This window comes from Quercus robur, chromosome 2, assembly GCF_932294415.1.
Source record: "Quercus robur chromosome 2, dhQueRobu3.1, whole genome shotgun sequence".
In the NCBI taxonomy this organism is placed as follows: Eukaryota; Viridiplantae; Streptophyta; class Magnoliopsida; order Fagales; family Fagaceae; genus Quercus; species Quercus robur.
In genome coordinates, this window is record NC_065535.1 from 32461114 (window position 1) to 32481871 (window position 20758).

General features: G+C 35.1%; 2 protein-coding genes across 2 annotated transcripts; one reads left to right on the plus strand and one right to left on the minus strand.

The window, feature by feature from the left end:
• The first annotated feature begins 815 nt into the window (after positions 1-815).
• LOC126713382 (ABC transporter C family member 10-like) lies at positions 816-9271 on the plus strand. Its single transcript, XM_050413128.1, has 12 exons — positions 816-1096; positions 1500-3580; positions 3823-4143; positions 4224-4310; positions 4428-5009; positions 5085-5249; positions 5697-5991; positions 7041-7255; positions 7552-7857; positions 8105-8168; positions 8246-8485; positions 8581-9271. The coding sequence occupies exons 2-12, from the start codon at positions 1520-1522 to the stop codon at positions 8703-8705; spliced, it is 4461 nt and encodes a 1486-aa protein (XP_050269085.1). The 5' UTR covers positions 816-1096; positions 1500-1519; the 3' UTR covers positions 8706-9271.
• A 6140-nt stretch (positions 9272-15411) lies between these two features.
• Positions 15412-16278, minus strand: LOC126697677 (uncharacterized). Its single transcript, XM_050394759.1, has one exon. It carries the CDS (start codon positions 16276-16278, stop codon positions 15412-15414), a length of 867 nt encoding a protein of 288 aa, XP_050250716.1.
• Positions 16279-20758: the final 4480 nt, after the last annotated feature.

Below are 20758 nucleotides of genomic sequence, written 5' to 3' on the forward strand. Positions count from 1 at the left end.
AGTTGTGTCACGTAGAGTTACACAATCTGTGTGTTTGTCAAATAGACCTATGAAAACTTTTCACATGACATCTGCCACGCTAATCATTAGTTTGTTTGGACGGAAATTATGTTTTTGGGAAAAATATTTTTCACAGAATAAATTTCCAAGGAAATTTTTTTTTTTTTTTTTTTAAATGTTTGGTTGTGACTTAAAATGATTCTAAAAATATTAGTTTTTCTTTCTTGATTCACATGAAAAATTATTAATATTTCATGTAGACATAATGGTAGCAAAACATATGACACAGACAGTGGTGGTGGGGGCATCAATGGTGTGGTGGTAGTGATCGTTGCAGTGGTGGCCGGCATTGAATGTGGTGTGATGGGGCCAACTTTGACAAAACATAAAAATACGTAAAAATATTAATATTTTTTCTGAAACAATTGGAGTTTTAATTTCAGATAAGTTTTTGGTTGGTTGAGCAATTTTTGAGTGTGTTTCAAGAAGAAATGTAAATGGTAATTGGTAATTGGTAATCGGTAAGTCATATACACTTCTTTTCCCAGATCTGCAAATTAAGGTTGAGTTAACTGTAAATTTGAATATTCTTTGAGATTGACAAGACATCTATGATTATTGAAGTAACATACTCAAGAAAATGACACAATGGCCTTTTTAGCATAAAAAGGCAATGACCGTTAGCTTAAAAGTAGGATCAGGACAATAAATTGGCATAGAAGGTTAGCTCAAGCTTCTGTGTCACACTTTTATCAGTTGTCTTACATTCAAAAATAAAATGCGGATTTAGTTTGGGCATCTATGGAATATATTTAAAAGACTCAATGAACATAGAAACGTACTTCTTTTGCATTGTAATATTTTCAACTTTCGTACTTACACGGTTTGAGTACGTAAGATATTGGTTTATACTGCATTTCTTTACGGTGTCCTTTTTTGTCATTGATGCTAAGCTTTTCAGCTAGATCATTCTGAACCGTTAGACATATGTTTGCTTTTGTAAAGCTTCAATATTTAAGTTTGTTCAGCATTTGTAGCATTGGAAGGGTTGTCCTACTATTGAAGGGAATGCTTCAGTTTGCTTGAACTACTTTTGGTAATATTACTTAACTTGTAGTCTAAACATCTGATTCATTTCCAGAAGTTTGAATGGAAGGCAAACTTAATAGCTTGTTGTTATTCATTTTCTCTTTCTTTATGTCCCTAACTCAAACTTTATAATTACGTGATTGAAGAATCAATCAGATCATTCATGTTTTTCTATCTTCCTAAGAAGATAGACATGAGTTTTATTACATAAGAAAGAACATGGAATAGTAACTATTGTGTTTTTGTGTCTTTCACTCACTTAAACTAGAATCACTGATTTTAGTTTCATTTGAATGATAATACTTCTACATAATCTGACATATATTTAGTCTTTCTTTCCTTCTTTTGAAGTTGTTATCGCAGTTCCTTCATTTGGGACTAAGTCGTTGTTGTTGTTGTGGTTGTTGTAGTATTGCAGCTCTTTCAAGTCATGGTGATGAGTCTCTGGACTGCTTTCTGTGGGAATTGCTCGAATATAGATGAAAACACATGCAATTATGATATTATATCCATATTCCAACCATATACATGCACCAATCACCTTTTGGTCATTTCTCTTGATCTTCTTCTCCTTATCATATTCTTATATATCATGGTTTATAGATCAATCTTAAGGAAGAACACAATACCCTCAAAGTCTAAACACTTCTCTCCAACGTTGATATGCTCAGCCATTTATAATGGTGGTCTGGGTTTGGCTTACTTGGGTTTGGGGATCTGGATAATTGGTGAGAATCTGAATGCAAAGAGTGCGATATTACCTTTGCAGGGTTGGCTAGTATTGCTATTCCAAGGCTTCACATGGATGCTGCTTGATTTTGTAGTAATTATTGAGAAGCTACGCCTTCCAAATGTCACAACAGCAAAGCTTTGTTCTATTGTCACCTTCTTGTTTGCAGGATTCCTCTGCTTTTCTTCTCTTCTGGTTGCTATTTTGGAAAAAAGGGCATCTATTAAGATGGTTTTAGATATTCTTTCATTTCCTGGAGCAATCTTGTGCCTCTTGTGCGCTTTTCAGGAACATAAATATGTGGAAACTGATTCAGATATCAGTTATGATGTATTGTATGCACCTTTGCAAGGTGAGGAAGCTAGTGACACTGGTGAAAATTGTTCAAATGACAATGTCACTCCTTTTGCCAAAGCTGGATTTCTTAGTAAAATGTCATTTTGGTGGTTAAATCCACTGATGAAGCACGGTAAAGATAAAATCCTTAAGGAGAATGATGTTCCACAGTTAAGGCTGGAAGATCGGGCGCAAACATGCTACTTAATGTTTGAAGAGCAACTGAGCAAACAAAAACAGAAAGAAACATATGATCTCCCCTCTATGGTGTCAGCAATTTTTTTCTGCCAGAGAAAAGCTATTTTAATTTCTGGGATATTTGCTTTGATCAAGGTCCTCACAGTCTCCAGTGGTCCACTATTTCTCAAAGCCTTCATTGAGGTTGCTGAAGGAAAAGAAGCTTTTAAATATGAGGGCTATGCATTGGCTGGAGTGCTCTTCTTAGCAAAGTGTTTGGAGTCATTATCAGAGAGGCAGTGGTTCTTTCAAACTAGGTTGATTGGGCTCCAAGTAAGATCTTTCCTATCCGCAGCTATCTATCAAAAGCAACTAAAACTCTCAAATGCTGCTAAGGCGAATCATTCCCCCGGTGAAATAATGAACTATGTCACAGTAGATGCCTATAGAATAGGTGAATTTCCATATTGGTTTCATCAAATGTGGTCAACAAGTCTTCAGCTGTGTATTGCATTAGCTATTGTCTATTACTCTGTAGGGCTGACAACTGTTGCAGCTCTAGTTGTTATCATCTTAACCGTGCTTGCAACTTCACCAGTGGCCAAACTGCAGCATAAGTATCAGACAAATCTCATGGTGGCACAAGATAAGAGATTGAAGGCCATTACAGAAGCTCTTGCAAATATGAAGGTCTTGAAGTTGTATGCTTGGGAGAAACATTTTAAGAATGTTATACAAATGCTGAGGAAAGAAGAACTAGAGTGGATATTAGCAGTTCTAATACAAAAGGGGTACTATCTGATTTTGTTTTGGTCATCTCCCATTTTAGTATCAGTTGCCACATTCTGGGCATGCTACTTCTTTGGAATTTCACTCTCTGCCAGTAACGTTTTCACATTCCTAGCAAGTCTGCGTATTGTTCAGGAGCCTATCAGAATGATCCCTGATGTTGCTGGAGTGTTCATTGAAGCAAAGGTATCTTTAACTCGGATTTTAAAGTTCCTTGCAGCACCAGAGTTGCAGAACAGATATGCAAGGCAAAAGTGCAATGAGAAAGAGCTAGAGCAGTGCATATTTATCAAGGCCACTGAAATATCATGGGAGACTAATCCAGCAAAGGCCATGCTAAGAAACATAAATTTGGCAGTTAAACCAGGAGAAAAGGTAGCTATTTGTGGAGAGGTTGGCTCTGGTAAATCAACCCTTTTAGCTGCAATTCTGGGAGAAGTTCCAAACATCAAAGGCATAGTAAGTAATCATTTCTATCCTAGCCCTTGGTGTAAATAAAATTTCAATTGGCACATAGTATATTCTTAATTATAATAAATAAATAAATAATGTGTGAAGAATTTGATATTTAGGATTTTTTTTTTCCTACTGCACTTTCTAGAAGATTCGTTTCACACACTGATTTATAAGCATCAGTTACGTGGTAGACAAATTAAATGAAAAAATAAAAATAAAATCTTGCTAAAGCTTTAAACTTCCAGGTTCATGTTTATGGAAAGATAGCATACGTTTCTCAAACATCCTGGATTCAAACAGGATCTATTCAAGACAATATTCTTTTTGGGTCTCCCTTAGATTCACATAGATACCAAGAAGTGCTTAGAAAGTGTTCTCTTATAAAGGACCTTGAGATGCTTCCAGTTGGTGATCAAACAGAAATAGGAGAAAGAGGTGTTACTCTAAGTGGGGGTCAAAAGCAGCGGGTTCAACTTGCCCGTGCACTTTATCAAGATGCAGATGTTTATCTCTTGGATGATCCATTCAGTGCTGTTGATGCACATACTGCAACCAGTATATTAAATGTAATGACATTTCTTAACCATGCAATTTATGCTACTAATTTTTCCTTTCCTAAGAGAAATCTAACATGGCTTGTCGCCAGGAATATGTCATGGAAGCTCTGTCAGGGAAGACAGTCCTGCTGGTGACCCACCAAGTTGACTTCCTTCCTGCATTTGATTCTATTTTGGTTGGTATATCAGTGACACTACTGCTGCTTTCTCATTAAAATTTCGTATGGTTTTTTTTCCTTTTAAAATATAACTTTGCACACAAGCAGTTTACATAAACTTCAAATTGTTGGTAGTTTATGTCTGAAGGGCAATTTCTTGGAGCATCCACATATGATCAACTACTAGCTTCAAGTCAAGAATTTCAAAACCTTGTCAATGCACACAATGACACTGTTGGTTCCCAGAAACATGCCAAGTATGCTTCTTTCCAACAATCTAAAACCTCTACACGTGAAATTCTGAAAAGTTGTGAGGAAGAGTTAAGATCAACTTTAGATCAATTGATTAAGCAAGAAGAAAGAGAAACGGGAAACACTGGTATAAAGCCTTATATGCAGTATCTGATTCAGAGCAAGGGATTCTTGTGCTTCTCCTTGGCAGCTGTATGCCACGTCATGTTCTTAGCTGGGCAGTTGATACAAAACTTTTGGTTGGCTGCTGAAATTGAGGATTCTAATGTAAGCACAGTGAGATTGATTGCAGTTTACTCCGGGATTGGGTGTATTCTGGTTTTATTTATACTCCTCAGAGCAGTTTCTGTTGTTGGTTTAGGTTTTGGGGCATCACTATCAATTTTTTCTGCACTTCTTAGCTCTCTTTTCAGGGCACCAATGTCTTTTTATGATGCAACACCTCTGGGAAGGATACTCAGCCGGGTAAGAGTTTCAAAAGTAATAGTTGCTATGCTTCAGAAAAACTTACTGGGACTTACATTGGTATTTACCTTGTAGGTGTCTTCTGATATGAGTGTCATTGACATTGATGTGGCTTACAAATTAAGTATTGCTCTTGTTGCCACCATGACTGCATACTCCACCTATGCAATACTGGCTATAGTATCCTGGCCAGTCTTGTTTGTCATCATACCCATGGTTTATCTGACTATTCTTTTACAGGTACTATAGATACCAACACTAGAACTGATTGTATAGTTTCTAAAAAATATATTTGTTTATGATTGAAAGGAAACAAACCCATTTTCTGCCTCTGATAAATATCCTCTCAAAATGCAGCACGTATTAGCATTGGGTGTGGTATCAATACATTATCAACGCTAATTATTTAGGTGGCTTCATTGTTCTCCTGTAGACATTCATTTAAGATTTTTTCTTCCCCAGAATACACAAGTTTGTCAATTGACCTACTTAAAGGACTTAATTTGTCCGCATTCTTTGATGTCAAAAAATGAAATGGGTACAAAGTTGGAACTCACCAACTCTCATCAAGTGATATTTGTTCTGATGCCATGCCCTGCTAAATTTAGAACTGTCTTCCTATCCTGATTTCTTGTATATATTCTGACTTCTCAACAAACTTCTACACTTGTTTTTGTTTAAATACAGAAATACTTCCTTGCTTCTGCAAAAGAGTTGATGCGAACAGATGGCACAACCAAGTCTTTGCTTGCAAGCCACCTTGCCGAATCAATTGCAGGAGCCATGACGATCAGAGCTTTTGGGGAGGAAGAGCGGTTCTTTTCAAGGAACTTGGACCTTATTGACACAAATGCAAGTCCTTACTTCCATGGTTTCTCAGCCAACGAGTGGTTGATCCAACGTCTGGAAATTCTATGTGCAATTGTTCTTACATCCTTGGCACTTGCCATAAGTTTGCTTCATATTGGAGCTTCTGCTTCTGGTTAGTAATATCATTCTTCAACTATCAAAATATTTTCACTTGGTATTATGTAGTTCAATTTCATGCTTCTGATGCTTGTCCATTTCATAGTCATCAATGTGTGAGCTTCAAACAGAACATGTGTTTTCTAGAAGCAACATTTAAATTCAGCACGGACCAACACTAAAACTCTAAGGGTCCACGATAATAGCAGGCATCATAAGAACAATATTGTTCTTCAACAAAATTTACTTGCAAGCCCAAAGAACCACATAACCCTTGCCTTGCCATTTTGGTCTAGTACAGCCAAGCTTTCTCTTAGGTCTGTTTGGGATCCGCTTATTTCACTGAAACTAAAGATTTTTTGCTGAAAGTACTATAGATAAAGGTAAAAGTTAGCTGAAATAACACAATAGGGTCATGAATAGTACAAAAAAGTGCAGTGGGACTCATGAATAGTAGCAAAAATAAACTGAATGGTAAAATAAGTTGGCAAAAATAAGTGGTGCCAAACAGACACTTAGTGTGCAAGTATTCATTCATCTTCATATTATTTCAAATCATGTCTTGTTTGTCCTCCCTCCCTCATTTTGAGATCTTAAACCTGCAGTAATTAATGCCTATAATGGAGCCTATTTTTCTTACTGCTGGTCTTTCTTGAATATGAACCATCTTGCTCAAGCTCCTTTGTTGTATTTCCATATGAGCAAGTCATAGGATTTCTGGCATAAAATAATTTTCATTCCAGACTTTGCTCCTCCTGATATCACATCCACTATCAGAAGCTTCATCAGCCAATGTCACATGGCATGACAATGGATTGGTTTTACTTGAAAAATCTGCCCCACGTTACTAGAAAAATTTGGAATTTTGCAATCATGGGTTGTTAGTTTGAGATAAAGTTCATTTTTTATTGACAGAATGTAACTTTTTTTTTTTTTTTTGAGAGAATGATAGAAGGTTGATCATGCTATACGATATAACTAGTACTTAAGCAATTGTTAGTAAAAGTTTTCCATATATGGCATAATTGTATAACCTATTTTTTGCTTATCAAACTTTGGATGCAGGATTTATTGGAATGGCATTATCATATGGTCTTTCTTTAAATATACACGTTATCGCTTCTGTCCAAAGCTGGTGCTTGCTAGAAAATTTAATTGTTTCGGTAGAAAGGCTAGAACAGTACATGCATATTCCTAGTGAAGCTGCAGAAGATATAGAAGGTCACCGACCCACACACAGTTGGCCTGTTAATGGTCAGGTGAAGATATGTGATTTGAAGGTATATGTACACCCCAAAAAAATTACTGCCTTTTCCAGTCACAACTCTTAGAAATATGGAAATGTATTTACAATACTTTTATGCTTTTAGACATTGTTTTAGTTGAAATAGTACAATAAATATTTGGGGATGGTGTCTCATATCATCAAACACATTGAAATATTCATCACTTGTTGCTTGTTTGTTGAGAATCCATAGCCAACCTCAAAGTTTAGGGACTAAGTCTTTGTTTTTTTTTTTTGGTTTTTTGTTTGTTCTTGTTGTTGCGTTTACAATGTTAAGACTGCATGAAACAGGTAAGATATCGGCCCAATGCTCCACTAGTTCTTCAGGGGATTAGTTGTATATTTGAGGGAGGACACAAAATTGGAATTGTTGGCCGGACTGGTAGTGGAAAAACGACTCTTATCAGCGCTTTGTTTCGTCTGGTGGAGCCTACAGAGGGAAAAATCATTATAGATGACATTGACATATCCACAATTGGGCTTCATGATCTAAGATCAAGGTTAGGAATCATACCACAAGAGCCCACACTTTTTAGCGGGTCTGTGAGATACAATCTTGACCCATTGTCAGAGCATACTGATCAGGAAATGTGGGAGGTAAAGTTCTTGTTTAAGTTATTTTGGTAAACATCGTTAGCATGGATCATTGTATGACGCTGTTATATTGCACAATCTACCACATTAAGTGGCCTTTAGATGTTGTAGCATTGTTAGGATAGTGAAATTCACACTGGATGTAAGTTGAGTAGTCCCAAACTGGGTTCCTGGAAAATTTTATCAAAACATAAAACTGTGTTAACATTCAGTACTTACCAAGAAAGTTTTTCTTATGAATGTGCAAAAGGTTCTTGAGAAATGTCAGCTTCGAGAGGCTATTCAAGAAAAAGAAGGGGGCTTGGATTCCTTAGGTAAGAAGATATTGTGTGTGTACAAGTTGTTTAAAGGTCTTATAAAATCACAACTAACAACCTGGATTGCATTGCAGTTACACAAGATGGATCAAACTGGAGCATGGGACAGAGACAACTATTTTGTTTGGGACGAGCCCTGCTGAAGAGAAGCCGGATACTGGTTCTAGATGAAGCCACTGCATCAATTGACAATGCAACCGACTCTCTTCTCCAGAAAACCATACGGAAAGAATTTGCATATTGCACTGTAATAATTGTGGCTCATAGAATACCAACTGTGATGGACTGCAATAAGGTGCTTGCTATTAGAGATGGTGAGTTAATATACCCCCAAGCTCTTGTACCAGGAACTATTACATCTTATCTATGATACAACTAGTGAAAGTGATATATTATTGACATTAACCAGGTAAAATAGTGGAGTATGATGAACCAATGAAGCTGATGAATAAGGAGGAATCACTGTTTGGGCAGCTAGTCAAGGAATACTGGTCTCATTCTGCAAATGCCAGCATGTACTCAGGGGATTGGTAGTGAAGCTAGATGTAGCAACTGGTGGGGAAACTAATCCTACAAGATATCAGAAGGGTGTTGTTTAATACAAAGGCTATGTGGCTATGCCTTGAAAAAAAAAACATTACTAGTTAAGTGGATGTCCCACAAGTGCATCAACCAAGGCCACATATGATGTAGAACAAGTGTCCCTGGACTTTCTTGAGAAGTTGGACATTCAGAAGTCAAGGCGCGGGGCAATGTAGTTAAATAATTTTTGCCCATTATTGCTTATTTTCATACCTAAATTTAGTTTTATATTATTTTAGCGTATTTTATTCGGGTAATTTAGTCTTTTAGCGAAGTTATAGGAATTGAAGAAAATTTTTTGTAATTTTTATTTTTAGAGAAGCCTGTCAAAAACCCTAATAACTATGTGTAGGGTCACAATTTGGAGCCCAGGCCCAATAAGTATGAGGTTCTGGTCTAAAGAGCCCCGGGACAATGAATTTGTAGAAAGTAGGCTATAGAACTAGGTCTAAACGAAGTGTATTCTAGCTATAGTTGGGCCGTAAAACGATTGAAAGTAAGAAAATCCCCTTCACATCTATAGATTCTTAGTCCGAGGAGACACATGGTATGAACCAGGGACGGATCTACGTTGGGGCAGAGGGGGGCCATTGCCCCCCCCACATTAAAAAAAAAAAAAAAAAAAAAAAAAAAAAAAACTAGTATAAAAAAATAAAGATTTGCCCTTATATATATGTATATATATATATGTCTCTCCTCCTCTAAAATATTTAGATATTGACCTACAAGAAAATAAATAAATAAAAAAAATTCATGCCCCTTTAACTACAAAAACAAAATAAAAAAATAAATATGGACTAAACAAAAATCACACACAAAATAAGAAATACTCATTTTGTATGTTATACTTTGTTGATGTGTTTTATAATATGAAATGTTTAAGAAATACTTATTTTGTATGTAGTATTTTGTTGAATATAAAATAGATGCTAGTTTTTATTTTCATAAATTTTTTTTTGGTTTTAAGCTTTGCCCCCCTCAGGTATGAATCCTGGTTCCGTCCCTGGTATGAAATCAGTCCCCTATTCAAAGATTATGGTTCTTGCACTATTCTTCTGTTCTAGTTTCCTTTTTTTTCTGTCCCCTTTTCATGGGGACTTCCCTTTCTTATATAGCCTTCTCGAAGTCATCAGGGCCTTACACTTATTGATCATCTGGACCTTCACTTGAGTGCTTGTCCCATCGGACATCCCCCCCCATCTTTCTGTGAGTTGTGGTAGCCAAGGTAACACTGTTAACAGGTCTTCTCCACATTAATGCGGCCAAAAAAGTAGCTGCAATGCATTTAATGTGGCAGCTACAGCCTTTCCTTGGATGCCCTACGCTTCCTCCCTTCCTACGGGCCTGTGGGACTTATCCTTGTTACTAATGCTCGTTGGGGTGGGCCCTTCTAGCAGGTAGAGTGCAAGTTTAAGACATATTTGTTACGTCCAAGGAGACATTTCTCCTAGGACCGCCTCCTAAACGTCCTCAGGCCCACAAGAGCTAGGCCGGGAGCCCTTTTGGCACCCACGTCTTCTCCTCGGACGGGGTCAATCTTCTCATACGGGGCCCAAGGCCATTGTGTGATCTCGGGCCTTTGCCCCTACACAATGTATTTTTTAAGATTGGTTTCAACAAACTGAAATAAAAATAATTCTCTAAGAATTTCCAAAATTTCATGTGGATTCCAGGTTTTTCGTTAAGCTAGAATTATATCTAGCTTACTGTGTTCCATTGTATGTTAACATAGGACTTTATGACTTATTATCATTGTTATTTAGGAAATGCAATATATTCTTGGGCAGTAGAATTGTTTGTCCCTTCTTTCTGAAGGAGAGTTTGTCTCTGCTGCTCGAGAGTTCTAAGGTCTAAACTCTAACTTCTCCAGCACTGTAGATTTGTTTTGTCCCTTCTTGTGAAGGTGTTGTTAGGTTCGTTCCTTCTTGTGAAGGTGTTATTAGGTTCCTAGGAGTACCACGTGTATTCCTTGGCTTATGGGGTTTTTGTTCAAGGGTTTTAGGAAACTGTTTTTACAGGTTGTGTGTTAGGAAATTCAATTGAACTCTATGGAGGGACCAACACAGTCATGGAAGCGCCTCTCTTTGTCAATAAGAGAAGGGCCAGAATGCTGCATCACGGCTTACCACACAGAGTCGTCCACCGGGCCGAAGAAAGAAGCAAATGGTGAACAATACAATCAAGGAGTTTTTCCACAATCAAGGTGTAACGCAAGTTGTGGCCCAGGATTCTATGCAGCAAGAAAAAAGTCTGATAACAATGGCCTTACCCTCCCTGACGGCGATATCTCAGGCCATCCCATGGTGACTGTTGGACTTACAAAGGTTGAAGGTGAACGTAATGGCTGCACTGAAGAAGTTAATGCTAAGACAGCCACTCACAGGTCTGATTGTAATGCCAGGTTAGGTATTAACATCCATAACTTGGGTCCTAACTTCACGAATGGAAGTAATAGTGGGCTCAATATGGAAGTTAATGCCGTGGTCAATAAGGGGAGTAATAACGTGTCCAACTTGGGAAGTAATTCAATGAGTAACGGTTGGAGTGATACGAATCTCACTAATCATGGTAGCCCGGAATTTTCGCTGCCATTATCTCCCACAATTAATGGGATGTTAAGTTGTCCTAAGGGCATTGATACGGAGTTAAATGCGGGGAATGATGACAGCTCACCAATTATTGCCCCTATTAACTCTAATTCCCAGCAATCCCAACAGCAAGTGTTTAATATGGTCAATATTCCAGGCAAGGAAAAAAGCGCAACAACAACAATGAAGGGTAATGAACCAGATCAGTCCAATCAACCTCCACACTGTGCCATTTGGAAACCTCCTCCATGGCCGATCTTGAAGGTGAACTCTGATGATGCGATTTTTCGGGAACAAAATTTTGTGGATGTTGTTTTGGATATGGGAGGTGGATTAGTGTTGTGTTGGAGATCGACTATTGATGTAATTGTGGAGGGTTCGGGCACAAATTATATTGATACAATGTTTCAAGAAGAAGATAGGGCAGGGATTGGAGTGATCATCCGAGAATGCCAAGGAAAAGGCTTGGCACACATGGTCGGAATCATCCCTTTCCCCCTAACTGTCATAGAGATTGAAACTTTGGCTATATCGAAGGCTTTACAGTTTGATGCTGATCTGAGTTTGGAAGATGTCACCCCAGCGAGAGTTTCAGAGATTGCAATGAACGCTTTGAATGCAGATTCGCAGTCTTTGGAATCCTTTGGTTTACTTAGTCATGATGTTAAATGTTTTGCAAGTTTATTTCATTGTATTAGGTTTTCACATGTTCGTAGAGAAGGATTGTTGTATTCTCACATTAAGAGAAATGACAATGGGGTTGCTCATAGTCTGGTTAAAAATGCATTATGCATACCAGATTTTCAAATATGGATGGAAGATGTCTCATCTCATATTGGTTCGATTTTACAATTAGATGTAGTTGAATTTTATTAATAAAATCCATCAGTTTCTTTCTCAAAAAAAAAAAAAAACTCTGTAAATATTGTGACTAGTTCCTATGTACTTTTTTTCCAGGCAGGTCAGTACTCAATAAACCAATACAAGACCCCCCCCCCCCCAAAAAAATGGGGAAATAATTGATACATATAAAGTCGGGTTGGAAATTTTTTTTGTAATTAATTTGATAGTTGCAAATTGAACTACAAGATTCTTAGCAAAATGGATTGTAACTAGTAGACGAAAAAAGGTTATCTTTGAGCATAAACAAATCTTTCAATCGAAAAACCAATTAGCAGATAAACTAACAAGAAGTTACCTGCTGAGTGTTGATTTTTAGCAGTAAATGCAAATAAAACCACCCAGAAGGAGAAGGTGTGTCATTAGACCCAGGAAACACTCTCATAACTGTCGGTGCTTGGAAGTTGGAACTATTTGGCTTGGCACCAAACAAACAGACTTTCATTTTTTTTATATAAGGAGTGGTGCCCTTTTCGATGGTTTTAATTTATGCACATCACATTTCAATTTTGTTTCAAAGCATTTAATTATGTTAATTTTATGCTTCAAATTTCTTTTTCTTAAAGAAAATTTTCAAAATGGACTACTATAGGCACAAATCACTTTATAAAATTTTTACAAATTATTGATATGGCCAACTTCTTACTAGTTGTCATTTAGCCCTACTATTATTCTATTAACATCATTTTTTTTCATTTACCAATAACAACTTACAATATCAGCTGTTTGTAAAAAATTTTGTAAAAAAGTTTATATCTCTAACATTACTCAATTTTCAAATATAAAGTGTGTCAATTTTATAATTTGCTTTAAAAACCAAGCCAACTTAATTAACATAATTTTAATTTTTGTTTTGTTTAGGGGGAACATAATTTTAAAAGTTGATAGACAAAATTAATCCAACTAATACTTGAGCAACCTTGATTTTCAGAGTTAATTGAGACCCAATTAAATGTACTAATACATAATTGAAATTATTAAACATGAGCCAACCTGACCAATAAGCAAGTGATCTAATATCTAAACCGATTCAAATTTTAATTAGACCATTTTAGCATATGATCCAACCAAATCCAATCAAACCTAGTAGGTTTTTCAATCTGAATGGATTCTTCAAAACCATATGGGAATTTTTGTGTACTGCGATTAAATAGTTTGGCATTTTAGTCTTTTGAAAAAAGAGGAAAATGTTATAATGAAATCTATGAATACAATATCTTACATGATGTATTTACAATTATTTCCAAACTAATATAATTTTTATGAAGTTATTACAAAGAAAACTATAAAATTTGAAAATGTTTTAAACTATTTTCATTTCAATTTTTTTGACATTTTAGAAATATTTTTCTTTAAATAAATGATTTTTACTTCCATTTGCTCTGAACTTCTTAATATTACTTTTTCTTTCATAATTGAATATTTTGATTATTTCTTTAATAAGTTAAACTCTCTTTTTTAATGATTTATCCTGTTCATGTATATATTTATTTGAATATTGACTCCATATATTTATATATTGTAATTTAAGGAATTTATTTGACCATATAAAAAAATAGACTTTGTTTAGTTGGGAGGTGGAAAAGTGGATGAACAAAAAACTCTTTTATTTAGTTGAGAAAAAAAATAATAGACGATAGAAAATGATGTTTTTATAAATTTACTCTCACATAAAAAAAATTAAAATTTAAAAAAAAATTAATAAAAAAAAAAAAAAAACCTAATGTGGATGATGGACGGGGGCAAATGGGTAAATTCCCATCTAAGCTCCACTTCCACTCCTATTTATTATTTATTCTCGAGGAGAAAAGAAAACACCCCAAAATAGTGGGCCTAGGGAAAAAACACCTTGGCTCCACCAAAATCACCCCCCTCCCCCTCCCCCTCCCCCTCCGACTCCTCCTCCCAACCAAACAACCCCACCATTCAAAATCCTCCCTTATTTTCTCGTCTCAATTTTTTATTCTCCCACAAATCACTCCAGCCAAACACACACTTAAGGAATTCATCATGATTGAATGTTGGGCCCTTGCAAAAGCTCAATTTTGGATTTGCACATCTTTTCTGATCATGATTGAATGTTTGTGATTTTGGTGGTCGGTTGTTTTTTCCCTATGTTGAATTTACAACTCTTTGCCTAGGTTGGGACTTGATCTGCATTTTAGTGACATGTGAGGTGTTTCTTATAGAATTTTTAGGCCTTTTCAAATGCACAACTCTTGACGGTATTCACAACTATAGAGATTGTAGAATGAGAAAAGATGATTGCTATACAATTCCCTGCCCATGGTATGGGTAGCATATAACATTATTATATTTGAGAGCTTTTAATGTTGCAAAATGTACAGCTAGTGGAAAACCAGACTTCTTACTCTACTCTGTAGATTTTGACTTGAATGTGTATATTATCACGTTGTTTCCTGTAGAATTTACAGGCCTTTTCAAATGCTTACTCTTGGTGTTCATGGCTATAGAGTTTGTAGAATGAAGACGGTTGTCCTACACTTCCCTGCCCCTATTGTATGTATTGCATATAAAAGGTAAGGTTAATAGAAAAGTAGACTCCTTAAATGAATAAACATTGAATGCAGTTCACTAGAATTCTTGACACTAATCTATATAGAGCTTTTTTCCAAATTTTATTTCCTTTTGATGTTGAATGCTGTAGAAGATTTGGATTGTTACTCTTTGTTTGTGACCATGTAAGTAAAATAACTAGTTTGTTAAGTCCAGCTTTTGAACTCCCCCATCATATGAATTTGTCCCTGCTCTGAGTCTTCCAGCAACACAGTCTCTGTGTACAATTTATGCTTGTAGTATTTTTTACTCTCAATCATATGCGAAGAAAATTATCATTGTTTGCTTTCCACATATAGTGTGAGGCACAAAATATGATCGAGTGTAATATGAATTTCACTATGAGTTAATAACATCTAAGCAGACAGACCCTTCCAGCGGTTTGAAATTGAAAATATGACAATGACATTATGAGTCTATGACTACTGCCATAAACTGCAAATGCAGCATTCACATATAAATCTTATTCAATTTTTGGGCTAAAATTAACGCAATTTATAACAAGTAACTGGTAACGAAGGAACAAAAGGGAAAATAAATAAATATTTCTACAAAAGCAGAAAATAAAAAAGGGAAAAAGAAATATGAAACAACTATAGAAAACCTTCATTCTCAAGGACTGGCTGAGTTCTAGTTACAGCTGCTGAAGGCATCTTACTACTACCAACCCATCTGCTTTCAAGAATCAGATCTTCATCAGCTTGTCTTTCCATTACTTGAATCTTCTTCGTCTTCAAAATCCTCGCAGAAACCATCCCGGCATAACCCATCAATACAATCCCAGGAATTCCAAGCACAAAACCAACCACCCAGAGATACCACCTACTCTGCTTACTCTCTAATGGGACACCAACTGAAAAATGACCTTGATCTCTAAAGTGACAAAAACCTGACAATTTCATTTCACTAAGATTAACTGTCCCATTACCGTTAAAAGCTATGCATCTTCTCTTAGAGATCATGTCGCCGGAGGGTGTCAAACTGGAAAAATTAATCAATATCGGCTTGCCCATTGTGCTGAGATTGAGCTTTCTGACGCTTTTATCACTAACATTTGACGCATCAAAAACCATGAAGCCAACAACAGGAGTGATCAGTGAGTAACCTGGCATGCCATAGTAGTGAGAAGACAAATTGCCTAGGTTTTGATAGACTATAGCAAGTCTCTTTACATGAGGCACGGACATAGTTCTCGATGGAATGTGAATGATGCTAAAATTAGCTCCCTTGTTCCACAATGTGTTGCTTCTGACCCGGACAATTGAAACTTCAGTGCTTGAAAGATTAGTAGGAAGGACAGCTTTGTATAGAGCACCCGTCAGAGGCCGGTGTCGAACCAGTGTTTTGAAAGCAAATTCTTGAAGAGAAGCATCCAAGGAATCATTACCAAAGCTGTCTGAGCCATTGACAAATGAGCAGGAATACAAGGTGAGAATCAACAAGATTAAGTTCCAACCCATGTTGGATCCCAATTAGACTAGCTCAAAAGTTTACAACAATTTCCATCGACTTTTCCACCTTCTTTTAGTAGGTTCATATACATTCAACACTTTAGAACTTTTAAGTCTTCCATTATAAGGGATGATGAAGAGGGATTGGTACTTTAATATTGAAAATATTTTGTTATTCTTCTTTGATGATACTTTTGGAGAAAAAGAAATAGCATGCTTAGAAATGGGTCCCATTATTAGAGGACTGAAGAAGTTGGTCTGTCAAGGTAGCACTGACTTTTGACAGCGTGATCCAATTCGGAATTGTGGACATTTAGACAAAACGTCACAACCAGATACCATTTTAAGTCCTTCAAATTTTGCTTGTTAAGCAATTGATGGCTCATGATGAGAAAGAAATTAAGAAAGGGACAATCTTGGTCCATGAATTACGGGCAGCGAACGTGTTAGCAGAGCTAATAACATGCAGTGATTGCTCAACATAGTCATAGGAAATTTAGCATATGGAGGAAGTGTCCCATGTAATTGATGGAACATAATGATGCCTAAAAATTCTCAGAAATTTAAAAGAGTTGGGCCCTCAATTTTTTGGGGTTTTAAGAGAAATATTTTCAGATTATTATATCATTTAATTGACTTGACTCCCTTCACTTTTTACTTTTCGCACCAGTGGGTTCTTTTTACTTTTTTTTTTTTTTTTTCTCAGAAAAAAGGAAACTTTTTTTCTTTTTTAATAATTTCATTCATATTTGAACTTTAAATTACTTAGCATCTTTAGACTTTAATTGCTCTTTGTCATCCGGTTAAGACGTTAATAAATTTCCTTTGAGTATAAGCAAGATTCAAATAAAAGTTATTTATATATTTATTAAAAATTTTATTAATTAAATTAACTGAAAATTCCATTATTTTAACATCTAACAATAAACTTTTTCTCTTGATTTGTTTGTAAAGTAGTCAAATTATGGAGTTGACTATAAGTTTGTTTCCTAAATACAAAGTTCAAAACACTGGGGATGGGATTTGAACCCAGATGTTTCACATAATTCTTCAAATAATACTGGCGAACCATAGAACTTTTTGTACAGCAATTTATTAACTTACAATCATTGCATTGGACACCATTATATTATTTAATTGACTCCTTTGTTCTTCGCGACACTGCTTAGGTGTTTTCAACATTCTCGCAATCAGGCATCTTGGTAAAGCCATTAAAATTATGGAGAGGTGTAAATTCTATCAAGACAAAAAGTAAGTGACAGCAATCCGTAGTTATGACTATCATTTTGTTTCTAAGATACATGGCACAAATCAAGAATAATCGTTTCTAATGTTTTTTAAAAGAAAATGTAGATATCAAAATGTATCGGAAAGAAAAAGAAACTAAGAAGGTCTCAAAAAAACAAAAACAAAACTGAGAGAGAGAGAGAGAGAGGTACTCGCAGATAAGCAGAAGAGTTGAATTCTATGATAATTGTGATAGTGAGGTTTTTTTTTTCCTCTCTTTCTTATTATCTTATTATGAATAAGAATTTTTATTCAAACTAAAAGATAACACAAACAAACATAACAATAACACTGAACAACATAATCATAAGAATTATGATTAAATGATTCAATTTACTATTTTTTAACCTCTTAAGCTTTTGAAACAATTAATAATTTAACATGGTACCATAACAGAGATCCTAAGTTCAACTCAGTCTCCACTCTACCTCCCATTTAAAATGTTAAAAATTTTAAGTGTTTGACTACACTTTTTAAGGGAAAGATTATGCCCACACATAAAGAGAAATGTTAGAATTATAATTAAATTATTCAAGCAGCACATAAGCTGAAGACACCAAACAAAGGCAACACTACGTCACAACCAACACTAGACTAAACAATAAAATGAATTATGTAAATGGCTGATGTGCAATTCAACACACACTCAAACAATCTATCCATATGAATACACACAATTTGAAATATCACATTGTTCTCCAATTAAAATTCAACCATGCTTTTGCCAAGCATTGGCCATAAATCACAAGGGCTATTATCCTTCCTTAAGGGTCTGTTTGGTTGGGAGGATGAAAAAATTGGAGGACAGAAAATGGGGAGAGGGTGAAAAAGTGGGTGGATAGGAAAAAAAAATAGTTTTCCCTCCATGTGTTTGGTTGAGGGAGTAGAAAAGTGGAGATATGGAAAACTCTTTTGTTTGGTTGAGTAAAATAATGAGAGGAAAGAAAATGTAGTTTGAATAAATTTACTCGCATGCCCCCTAGTACATAAATTTTTTTAATAGTTTATAAAATTAGAAATTTTAATTACTACAAACGCACAAACTCACACAACTAATAAAACATCTAGCAAATGAAAAAATAATAAATTAAAAAAAGTTGCCATTTGATATGATAAAAAATAATAATAATAAAAAAGAAGAGAAAGAGAGAGGAAGCAAAACAACACCAGCCAACCAATGTGGCACAATAACATACTAGGCAAAACAAAAAGAAGAAGATAGAGGAAGTAACAAAAAAATTTATAAAAAAAAAAAAAAAAAAAAAAAAGCAACATTAAATAAGGGGAGAGTAAATGGGTAATTTCCCATCATAATATCATACGCACTCCCTCCCCACTTTTATCTCCAGTTTTCTCCCCAATTTGGGGAGAAAACTAATTCCTCTTAAATTTAGCCCAAGGAGAAAACTCCCCCACCCCCATTTTCTCTCCCTCCTCCCTTTCAGGAAAATTATTAAGTACTCCCGGAGTATCATAAATGTGTACTCTCCCATCTCACATGAATGGTGGGTCCCACCATGAATTTAATTAGTGGGTCCCACCATTTATGTGAGAGGAGGGAGTACGCATTTATGATACTCCGGGAGTATACAATAATTCCCCCCCCCCCCCTAACCAAATACCCACTCTCTCCCATTTTCACCCCTATTTTCTCTCCCTTTATTTTCTCTCCCCATTTCACCCCAACCAAGTGAACCCTAAGGATAATTAAATTAGGAAAATAAAACTATGATAAAGTACCTTATTTGCATTGTATTAGACTCTCTAATTAAATTCAAATACATAATTGTATTGAATTTTATTGTCATTGTAATGTTTTATTGACCCATGCAATAGTAGATGTTTGAATTTAATTGGAGAACTTAATGTATTATACCTAAGTTTTACCCAATTAAATTCAACCATGTGAGTTTTAAACCAATAAAACCACATGATTAATCAAAATCCATTGCCTACAATACAATTATATTATTAATTAAATTATTTTTAATGTTATTACTTCTATTATTTGGTTGAATTAAAAGATAAAAAAACTAGTCTCATTGGCTATCTAATTTGGTTTTTAAAACTTCATAGTATGTTTGGTATATTGTAATAGAATATGTAATGATATAGTTATTTACGTGGAATAGCTATTCTATTTTTTTTTTTTTTTTTTTTTTTTTTGAGAATCAACTATTCAATTATTTGATTGTATCTTTGTAAACACAAAATTTCTCAAGTTTGGAAATTTTCTCAAGTTTGGAAATCAAACAATTGAAAGTGCTTCACAAATATAATTTGTATTGATTGGATAGTGAATAAAATTCTATGTTTTTGATCCTTTTACCCAAAAAAAAAAAAAAGTAATCCTCTGATTCTATCTTCTTTGTAATCTTGACTCGAACACAAAATCTTCCTCACTTTGGTTGGAAGATGGATTAAACAATCTTCACAATGAATCTCTGGCTTTGAGCTTGTTAGAGATTTGTTGTTCTTCAAGTCCTTTAAATGTTCTTCAAGTTCTTTGGAGATTCTTTGAATTTGAAGGATTTTTAAAGTTCTTCAGAACTTTAGAGGCCTGATTCGATGAACTTCAATGATTTAGGGCTTTACAAAGGTTATGGAGGCTTTTAAGCTTGATTCCAATAGAACTCCAAGTCTTGAAAGCTTCAATGATTTAGGGCTTTACAAATGTTATGGAGGCTTTTGAGCTTGATTCCAATAGAACTCCAAGTCTTGAAAGAATGATTCAAATGGATTTCTTTGAATATTCTTTGGATAGTCTTGAGGTAGAATTTCTCCAAAACTTTGACGTCTTGGAGTAAGAGGGATTTCCGCTATTTATAGTGGTTTCAGAGGATAAGTCCCACTTCGAATTGATCTCCTTCGAGATAAGTAGTAAATTTTAATTGGCCCAAATTTTGCTTATAGATAATTATCTCTATTTGTCTATTTTGATAAAGATAATAATCAACAAAGAGAGTCCTACTATAATTTGTTACTTGTAGATAATTATCTCTATTTTATTTATTTATTTTAATAAAGATAAGTATCCATCAATTATGAATTGAATATTTATCTTTATTTTGTTGATCAAAATGACACGTGGAAAATTTTAATTTGCCAATGTGATATCATCTTGGATAACACATCTCATGTCATATCATGATTTGATTTAATTAATTTAATGACCCATAAATTTAGAATATATCACTAAATT

Bases quoted from the DNA above. Each gene is read 5' to 3' on its own strand.
- LOC126713382 (XM_050413128.1), top strand. From the start codon at position 1,520: ATGGTGATGAGTCTCTGGACTGCTTTCTGTGGGAATTGCTCGAATATA. The intron at 7,256-7,551 runs GTATATGTACAC...TGCATGAAACAG, and splicing joins TGAAGATATGTGATTTGAAG to GTAAGATATCGGCCCAATGC. The intron at 8,486-8,580 runs GTGAGTTAATAT...GACATTAACCAG, and splicing joins GGTGCTTGCTATTAGAGATG to GTAAAATAGTGGAGTATGAT.
- LOC126697677 (XM_050394759.1), bottom strand. From the start codon at position 16,278: ATGGGTTGGAACTTAATCTTGTTGATTCTCACCTTGTATTCCTGCTCA.